Raw genomic sequence first — 10498 nt, forward strand, 5'->3', positions numbered from 1 at the left:
TTTCTCCAATCTATCTATCTATCCCTCCCACCTTCTCTCTCCATCTCTCTCTCTCTTCCCCTTCTCTCCCTCTCCGTCGCTTCTCTCTCTTTCCTCCTATTGTCCTCTCTCCCTCTCTCTCCATCTTTCTTATCACTCCCTCTCTCTCCCCCCACCTTTCTCTCCCTATTTCTTTCTTCTTACCTCCCTCTCTCCTTTTCTCTCCTTCTCTCCCCCCTTCTCTCCATCTCTCCTTCTTTGTCTCTTTATCTCACCCCCAAACATACACACTCTCTCTGCATCTCTCCCTTTTCACTCCCTCTCTGTCTCCACTCCTCACTCTCTATGTCTTTCTTCTTCTCTCCCTCTCTCTTCCCCCATCTCTCTCTTTCTCTCTCTCTCTCTCTCTCTTCCCACAACACTCTCCTCCTCTGTCTCCCTTTCTCTCCTACCTCCCTCTCTCTTCCCCCATCTCTCTCTCTCTCTCTCTCCAACTATGTTACTATATCCCTCCCTCTCTCCTTCTCTCCACCCTTCTCTCCATCTCTCCTTCTTTCTCCCTTTATCTCACCCTTAAACATACACGTGCTCTCTCCATCTCTTCCTTGTCACTCTCTCTCTCCACTTCTTACTCTCTATGTCTTTATTCTTCCCTCCCTCTCTCTCCCTCCAACTCCATCTCTCTATCCCTCCCTCTCTCCTCCTCTCTCTCTCGTCCTTCCTCTCCCTCTCTTTCTCTCATACCTCCCTCTCTCTTCCCCCATATCTCTCTCTCTCTCTCTCTCTCTCTCTCTCTCTCTCTACCCTCCAATCTTCTCACTTTCTCACTCCCTCTCTCCTTCTCTCTCCCCCCTCCATCTTTGTGTCTCCTTCTCCCTCTCTTACCCTTCTCTACCTCTCTCACTCCTCTCACTCTCTCTCTATTCATTCTTCCTCTCCCCTCTCCTTCAGTTTATCTCCATCTCTCCCTTGTCACTCCCCCTATCTCTCCACCTCTATCACTCTATGTCTTTGTTCTTCCCTCCCATATATATCTAGAGTTAATATATATCATGATATATTAATATATATTATAATATAACAAATTTAATATTGTATTAATCCAAAGTTATTAAATATAATAATATTGATATTATAATATATTAATATGAATATTGGATTTAATAATAATAATAATATTAATCTTTTAATATTAATATTAGGGTTAATGATGTTTTTTTTGCATGGTATTAATAATAATGTGGCTCATGGTATTAATAATAATTTGACCTATGGTATTTGGCCCATAGGCTTGGTATAAATTAGATGTTGATTTCTAATCCTATTTGATCTATTTTTATTTATTTACTATATCTCTTTTATATTTATTATTTGCCATATCTCTTTTATAAATATGGTATTTGGCCCATGGCATTTAGCCCATTGTATTGAAATGGTATTTGGCCCATAAGCTTCACCTAAATAAAACGGCTTTTTTGAGTTTTAGTAAATATAAAGAGGTTTATGGAATAAATATAAAAATAGGTTTTATTTATTTATTTGCCATATCTCTAGTTTATTTATATTTTTATTTATTTACCATACTTCTGGAGTAAGTATAAAAAGAAGTTTTATTTATTTACCATACTTCAATTTTATTTATATTTTTATTTATTAACCCTATCTCTTTTTAGAGTGTTCATTTATATATTTTTTTATTTACTCTACTTCTTAATATTTTAAATTTATATTGTGTTTATACATAAAGAATAATTAGATTGGTTTTTAAATAGTGCCAACATTAAATTAAAAATATTAAATGTTAAGGTGAAATCTACCCATTACCTATTAAATGTTTAAGTTTAATCTGCCATATATTAAACTCTACAATGTCTAAATTTACCTGAAATCTACTACCTTTCTTTTTAGGGAATTAAAATATTCCAAAAAATGTGATAATTCTTACCTCGAACATTTAGCATAACCAATGCAGGCTTATTGTAAGGTCTCCGGGCATGAACGCAGGTGAGTCGGCGTGCACGCACGGGCGCGCGAAGGAATGTACGAAGGGAACACGACAATTATGCAACGTTAAAACGAAGGACACTTAATACGACTAAGTGTGAGCGTATACTTCTATGCAATATTAAACCAAGTACGAAAGCCGACTTATGGATGATGGTCTGTGGGCATATGTTAATGGTTTGAAGGTCGGCCATGGGAGCTGACACCCCCATGAAAAGCCCACGTAATATCCATATATATGTGTTATGCGTTGAAGCATTTTAAAACGAATACACACATTCACATATACGCATAAGAGGGGTAAAAATCTGCGCAAGGAAGATAAGGAGATGCGCATATCTCATGCGCATGTTATCTAAGGTGCAGTTTGGTTATTCTTGTGTCGTGTGAGGTGTAGGCAAGTGTGCCGGGGTTCGTTTTGGATGCAGTTTTGTGTAGGACTTGGCTAAGGGATCTTGGGTGGCTCGGGTGAGCACCTCCCTTCGTGCAAGGGTGCAAATGTATTGTAAAAGGCAGGTTGCCTCTCTGTTGTAATATTCGGTTAAGTGTGAGACTTGGTTCGGCCAAGACACGCTTGTATTGTAATCTGATATTCTTAATAAAATTGTCGGGCAGACTCACATTACGGGGAGTTGCCCCTCCCCTTTATACTTGTTTGCAATTGTTGATGTTCTCGGTTAATTGCATATGGATAATGAATGAGTATGGGCTTTATTAAAGTATAAAGGATAATGCTTTTATTAGAGTAGGCGTGGTCCACGAATGTTAGTATTGTTAAAAAGAAAGCGTTCGGTGGTGCCGCACCTCGCTACAAGCGGTTGGAAAACTACCGCAGGTGTAGGGGCGTGACAGTTGGTATCATAGCTCGGTCAGGAGCTGGTGGAGCAAGTGTGAGGACACTTGGAAATTGATGACAGGTGAAGCCGATGCAGATAAGGTTATGGAGAAGTCATGGATGAATAGTCTGGGTTTCGTAGACTTGATGGTTCATGGCAAGACCATTCAAGCTCTGGTAGACACAGGTGCTACACATAACTTTATGACAACACGGTTAGCAAAAGAGGCTGGGCTGACATCTAATATGGAGGTCAAGGCAGTAAACTCTAGAGCTAAGGTGGCAGGTTTGGTACACGATGTACCTGTACAGATGAAAGAATGGAAGGGTCAGTTGGACTTCATAGTAATGGAGATGAACGACTTCGATGTGATACTTGGACAAGATTTCTTGAAGGGCAACAAGGCTATTGTTGTCCCCTTCTGTGATGAAGATGTTGCAGGCATGACTACGATGGAGGATGAACTTGAGGCTGATCAAGTTGAACCAGGATCGTGCAGTTTGTCAACATGGATGGATGAGGTCACTCACATGGAGGAGCCTCATGATGATGAAGTAAGTATTGATACTTGTGTTTCATTTGGGCATTTGGTAGATGGACCATATGCAGGGAGAGGCAAAGCCAGTTTTCCTATGCTATGGAGGATCTTGCCATGGATGACTATGATGGAACCTTGTATGGACAAGCAATGATTGTCGATTGTTGCAGGACTTGTTGAGGTTGTTTGTGACCTTATGGTAAAAGGTACAAAGGCCCTTGACAAGGGAGGAACATGATGATCGTTGTGGAGGATTGGGTCATGCTTTATCCACATGGAGAATTGGCTAAGTGCCCGGCATGACTCATGGACAGATTGGAGGGCACACTCTTGGGTGGACTTCTCATGGCCGAGACCAAGAGATAGTCTTGGTGGACACTTTGGTGGAGGAGCTATGATGAAGGGACTTATGACATGATGATGAGATGGTTGGGTGACCGAGTTCACTAAACCGAAGATCGAAAACTTGGATGAGATGGCCAGATGTTGTGATGTGTCTACTTGGTTGGACTGCATGGGCAGTTTAGTCATGGACATCAGGTTGGAGACTTGAAGACATGGAGCATGGCAGACCTATGCAAGGACATTGTGTGGAAGCACTTGTAGAGATGTCAAGGGACATCCAAACAAGATGCTAAGGCAGGAATGTTATGTAGATGGGCTTGCTAGAAAACTTGAGGATAGCACATTGCAGATGATGAAGAGGACTTCATGGACCTGAATGGGGCACATCGAGAGTTGATAAGATGGAAGACTTGGATGGACTTGCGAGCAGCTATGGAGCATTCCTACTACATGGGGATGGGTTATGGAGCTCATGAGGACATGAGATTGTTGTGACTTTTAGGGACTTCATGTATGGTGGACTTAAAGATCTAATACATTGAGGAGCTGAGGTCAGGTGACTTTGATGCAGTATGGGATGCATACTTTCAAAGTGCATGTATGGGCATGGCTTGGAAGAGTGACTTGATGTAGAGGATCGATAAGGGGCACTTTGAAGTGATGAAGTTACAATGATGATGATGATGCTTTGGTGATACACTTGAGCATGGGTTGAGCCGAGACTCAACTACTTTCTATACATGAGAGCTGATCTGATCGAGGATCATGGGCAACACATGGATAGGTGAGACAAGTGCATACTTGTTTCTATGGAGACTTGAGGGATGGCACATTGCAGATGATGAAGAGGCTTCATGGACCTGAATGGGGCACATCGAGAGTTGGTTTGAGGAGATGGTCTCTTCACATGGAGGAGACACACATATGGACAACATGTTGCAGATGAGATGGATGGAGTTTCCATGGACCTGAGCATGGATTATGGAGATAGATTCTTGATGAGTCAAGGATGTGACAGGATGTTTTGAGAAACAACTGATGTGGGCATCGTGTTGGAGTATCATGGCAGCAGTTCACATGAGGGCACATGATGAGGACAAGAGGTCAGTAATCATGGATCGAGATGACATCTGATGGAGAGCTTGGTGGCAGCTGGTGATTAAGCCGGGACATAGTGGAGAAGAGTCTCTACATATGTTGCAAGGATGTTTGCCTTACGAAGAGGAGTTCACATCACAGTTGAGTGATGATCTTTGTGGATGGCTACCGAGATGATATGTTGTCGAGGACGACAACGATTTCAGGTGGAGGAGAATGTAAGGTCTCCGGGCATGAACGTGGGCGAGTCGGCGTGCACGCACGGGCGCGCGAAGGAATGTACGACGGGAACGCGACAATTATGCAACGTTAAAACGAAGGACACTTAATACGACTAAGTGTGAGCGTATACTTATATGCAATATTAAACCAAGTACGAAAGCCGACTTATGGATGATGGTCTGTGGGCATATGTTAATGGTTTGAAGGTCGGCCATGGGAGCTGACACCCCCATGAAAAGCCCACGTAATATCCATATATATGTGTTATGCGTTGAAGCATTTTAAAACGAATACACACATTCACATATACGCATAAGAGGGGTAAAAATCTGCGCAAGGAAGATAAGGAGATGCGCATATCTCATGCACATGTTATCTAAGGTGCAGTTTGGTTATTCTTGTGTCGTGTGAGGTGTAGGCAAGTGTGTCGGGGTTCGTTTTGGATGCAGTTTTGTGTAGGACTTGGCTAAGGGATCTTGGGTGGCTCGAGTGAGCACCTCCCTTCGTGCAAGGGTGCACATGTATTGTAAAAGGCAGGTTGCCTCTCTGTTGTAATATTCGGTTAAGTGTGAGACTTGGTTCGGCCAAGACACGCTTGTATTGTAATTTGATATTCTTAATAAAATTGTCGGGCAGACTCACATTACGGGGAGTTGCCCCTCCCCTTTATACTTGTTTGCAATTGTTGATGTTCTCGGTTAATTGCATATGGATAATGAATGAGTATGCGCTTCATTAAAATATAAAGGATAATGATTTTATTAGAGTAGGCGTAGTCCACGAATGTTAGTATTGTTAAAAAGAAAGCGTTCGGTGGTACCGCACCTCGCTACAAGCGGTTAGAAACTACCCCAAGTGTAAGGGCGTGACACTTATGCTCCACTTACTTTAAAATAAAAATATATTAATAAAAAAGAAATCATCTTAATTAACTATCAACGCACAATGCTCTGCCAACTCTCACATCACTTCGCATCACTAATTACTGCATATATATATTTATACCATATTTAAGGGGCGTGAAAGTAAAGCATGGCGTAAAGCTAACGTTGCGCTATATATGGTTAAAGCAGGGGCGTGAAAGTAAAGCATGGCGTAAAGCTAACGTTGCGCTATATATGGTTAAAGCGTGGCGTGAAACTAACGATCCTTCCTTTATACTGTACAGGGCTAAACATGCAACTATTGTCTTTTTCTCAACTTTATCGTGTTATATTTTTTGGTACGTACTTACACACGCATGCACTCAATTATGAACTACACTTTGGAGGTCACATGCGCCTTCCACAAAACAAACATACGCTTTGTACGAGTCTTAGTATCAGCCTCACAATGGATTCTGTGGGTTTGCAGGGTCTACAAGGGTTTTTGCAGAGGGTCCATCCCCTGGGTTATACCTATTAAACTTGATCTCTTCTGGGGTGAGAGGGTTGGGGTGAAAGGGTTGTTGAGAGTGTAATCTATTTCCAGGAAATAAAATTATTCAAATATTTTAAGATTAGATTTTTTTTGAAAAAAGTAATAAGATTTTAACAATAATTAGTGGGGCAAAATTGTTAGATCGTTAGACAACGCCGCCCGAAACTGCACATGAAATGCACATGAAATTCTCTCTCGTAGCAATCACAGGTCTGATGAGGAGAATCTTGATGACGAAACCTGTTGACACTACGGACAAACGATGGTGAACCAGCTTTGACGGCAATTTTGCCGGTCAAAATGTGTGTCAAGGCAGAGGGCAGCGGGGTGTTGCAGAGGTCCGTAGAGAGTCAGTGACCCCTTCTTTCCTTGCACATTTCCCAAAGGACAGGGCGGTGAACGGCTACAGCCACAATCATCTATATGTATTAATTACTTCTCGAAGGACGGACTATACCATGCCCTAATACCAGTACAGCTGCTGCCCAGTCCATAATATTAAACTGTAGATCGATTATTTCTCTATTCATATTCATAATCTAGCAGCTTCCCACGGTACCTATATTTTGCCATCCATAATCTAGGAGCTTCCCACTTTCACTTGATACCATTATTTTAGAATACAAATAAACTTGTTCCGGGCGAAAAAAGAGAGTGTTGGGATCATTGCTAAAGCAAGATGACACCTCTGCGCCACACGCTTTCTCCTCGCATGGGGAGATGGATTCATCCCCCAACTTGGTGCAAAGGAAGTCTCAAGAATACCATGCTCTGTTTCTGCGCGCTGCTCATAATCTTTATAGCTGTGGATTCTACTAGACGAGGTAATCTTCTTTCTTTTCCATTTTCTCTGAACCTCGCGGTTCGGCTTGCCTTATCTTTTGGAGCTAACTTTTCGTTTATTTTACACACAATGGTTTATTATACATACATATGTGGCAGGATCCATTACTATTTCTTATCTGCTTCATCCTCTTCAACCTTACATATGGGTTGGTAAGTAATGAGGATTTTTCAACCATTAACTCTTTATCTTGTTGAATACAATATGTGCACTTCGTGTGGATAGGGATGAGCTCTAATCATGCACCGCTCTATATTATTTCTTTTATGTTATTTGCACATTATCTTGGCCACATGTCAAACTTTGCAGAGGTGTTGGACAAATTATGGCCATTCTTCTCTCATGTAAAATGGGTTCTTGAAGGACTTCCATGTCTATCCGCAGAAGAATATAGAATCCTTATACCCTCGAGAATCGTGCATTTTACTTCACAAATTTCATCGAACATGAAAGCAAAGCCTAGTCATTTCATGGGTCCCAAAAGGCTACGGCTACTTCACTTCGTTTCCTATTTCCCTACTAAATCTTCTGGCATCCTACTGTATACCAGGACACAGTATTGTCCTCAAATGCAAGATTTACTATAATGTTCAGGCCATTAAAGTTGCAGAGAAGAGAGGTTTAGCTGATTGTTGTGTGAAAATATATAGCTTTAGTCCCTGTCACCGTCCTTCATGTTAGCAAATACTAGTTAGCTGTGTTAGTTATATATTTGAACATTTAGAGTTGGGGTTAAAGTGCTAGAAAGAAATGGCCTGCGCATGTTGCAAGGTCGACAAATGTTTGAATAGTCGACCCTGATATGCTCCACAATCCAAAAAACTTTGAAGTTTTTGGTGCGAATCTATAGCAAAATAATTTTATATTAGATTGTGATTTTAGGGTGTTTAAAATGTATTTTTAATATATAAATTAATGGAATATCTAGAAAAGATTGAAAATAGATTGAAATATAAGAACTATATAAAATCATAAATCTCTATCAAATTTAAAATAAATAATAATAAAAAAATTATAAAAAAAATTTCAAAATTTAAAAATGAAAAGTCAATCAAAATTAGAAAATCCAAAAATACATGGAAATGATCTCTGCTCACACTTTTAAAAACTTTCTCGCTTTTCATTTAAAAAATACGAGGAAATGATCTCTGCTCACACTTTTAAAAACTTAAATACATGGAAATGATCTCTGCTCACACTTTTAAAAACTTTCTCGCTTTTCATTTAAAAAATACGAGGAAATGATCTCTGCTCACACTTTTAAAAACTTTCTCACTTTTCATTTAATAGAGTTGGGTGTCTATTCTTGTGCAAAATAGGTGTACAATCTGTTATAATGTCATAACTTCATATGTTTGCACCAACCTACAAACATAATGTTATAGTAAATATTAAGTATTATCATTGTTTTACTGTTTTTTGTTTTGATTATTTGAAAACAATTTCAGAAGAAATCACATTAGTAGATTTAGATTTGTGATTCATCATAAAGACATAAAGACAAGTTAAATAGAGAGTGAAGACTTTCTAACAATTTTTATTTTGTTAATTTAATATCATTTATTTTTAATTAATAAGATGGAAAAAAAGTGAACCCATAGAAAAAGGAGGAAATGATTGATTTTAATACACAGTGATTAATATTTGCTATAACATCTTAAAAAATATAAGATTTTTATTTTTATTTTTTAATTTAGATAAAAAGTTATTGTAAAGTTTTTTTTAATAATGTGAGACACTGATGAACCCATAGAAAAAGAGAGGAGATGATTGATTTTAATACATAGTGATTAATATTTGCTATAGCATCTTAGAGAAAAATACGATTTTTATTTTTATTTTTTAATTTAGATAAAAAGTTACTGCAAAGTTTTTTTAATAATGTGAGACACTGGTTTTGATGCAGGTGTAAGCATGGAAAATGAGGTGGTATCAGAGTACTCATTATCACAAACCAAGAACCAGAAGCCAGATAGCGATCTCTTTCATGTCAGGCTTTTTTTCTTTGATTATAAGCTCTTCTTGATTTGTAATATTCTTTTCACGTTTGTCATCTTCTCATCCATTTCAAGAACTCTTGTTAACATCTACAAAACTCTCTTCCCACTTTCAGTCTCAGTGACAAAATCTTTTTTTTGCAGGCTGATATTCATATATCTAGATCAAGCACTGCAATATCAAGGAGACTATTGATCGGCTCAACTGCTCCAAAATGTACTTACAATGAATGCAGAGGATGCAAAGCTAGATGCATAGCAGAGCAGGTGCCTGTGGACGCAAATGATCCATTAAACAGTGCATATCATTACCGATGCGTTTGCCACAAATAGACTAATGACTGCACTTCATATTTTCCCTAGGCAGTTTACTATTCTATTCTATCTCTTATATTTTATGTTTCTGGTGGCTTATCTATCTGAATCGCTGCGGATTAAAGATATATAAATCACCATACGATGAGAGGTCCTAGTATCCAGCTAGTTCCATATGAGGGGACAAATCGCTGGTTACTGGCAATATTGGCTCCATATACGCAGAGATGTGTCAATGGTTACTGGCAATATTGGCTTGATATACACACAGACATGTCGCTGGTTACTGGCCACATTTGTCTATGTGTACGTTTTCGAATCACTGTCATATCATCTGAATATATATATTATATATACCACCATAAAATTGCGCAGAATGTTGCCTGACTACTTAATTGTATTCTTGATATGATATGTTGCCAGAGCTGCAATAATAAACAGTTTTTTTGATTCTCTGTTAATGTAGCAGGATGAGGGCACATGCATAATTAATTTATTGGGAATGTTGAAGGTTCTCTGTTAATTAAATGCCGTGGAAAGATAATAAGCAAAATGATTCAAAACGTGGGATAACGAAATACCTGATAGCTCGTGTTTTGTCTTCTCGTAAAACTCTTGTCTTTATGTTTGTCGTGGTTGCTGACAATAACTTAGGCTTTTGGCTTGTTATGAATGGCAATTTCCATGCAGCAGGTGAATAATCGTTCAATCAGTTTAGCTTCTGTGTCTTTTGGGTAATAGAAAGTGATACACTGTAATGGATCGGATGATACACTGTATTTTTCGTTGAAGAAGAGATCTCTAGATTTCACGCGGCACTGTGCAATGATATGGTATATATAAGATGGTAAAAGGGAGGTTGTGAGAGTTCAGTGCAACGGTTTGATTGTTTTATTAATTG

The 10498-nt window shown here is 39.0% G+C and overlaps 1 protein-coding gene across 2 annotated transcripts; it reads left to right on the forward strand.

Moving 5' to 3' along the window:
• Positions 1–6657: 6657 nt before the first annotated feature.
• Positions 6658–10070, forward strand: STOMAGEN (stomagen). Of its 2 annotated transcripts, XM_089375850.1 has the most exons (4): positions 6658–7265; positions 7384–7437; positions 9192–9274; positions 9427–10070. In XM_089375850.1, the coding sequence occupies exons 1-4, from the start codon at positions 7121–7123 to the stop codon at positions 9613–9615; spliced, it is 471 nt and encodes a 156-aa protein (XP_089231976.1). In that variant the 5' UTR covers positions 6658–7120; the 3' UTR covers positions 9616–10070. The 2 variants fall into 2 exon arrangements, with proteins under 2 accessions (XP_089231976.1, XP_089231977.1); XM_089375851.1 differs by lacking the exon at positions 7384–7437 and having other exon boundaries at positions 6681–7265; positions 9427–10065.
• The last annotated feature ends 428 nt before the right edge of the window (positions 10071–10498 follow it).

This window comes from Pinus tabuliformis, chromosome J (assembly GCF_031772625.1).
Source record: "Pinus tabuliformis cultivar Carrire ecotype Pingquan chromosome J, CPIR1, whole genome shotgun sequence".
NCBI lineage: Eukaryota > Viridiplantae > Streptophyta > Pinopsida > Pinales > Pinaceae > Pinus > Pinus tabuliformis.

Bases quoted from the DNA above. Each gene is read 5' to 3' on its own strand.
- STOMAGEN (XM_089375850.1), top strand. From the start codon at position 7,121: ATGACACCTCTGCGCCACACGCTTTCTCCTCGCATGGGGAGATGGATT. The intron at 7,266-7,383 runs GTAATCTTCTTT...CATATGTGGCAG, and splicing joins TGTGGATTCTACTAGACGAG to GATCCATTACTATTTCTTAT. The intron at 9,275-9,426 runs GTCAGGCTTTTT...TTTTTTTTGCAG, and splicing joins CAGATAGCGATCTCTTTCAT to GCTGATATTCATATATCTAG.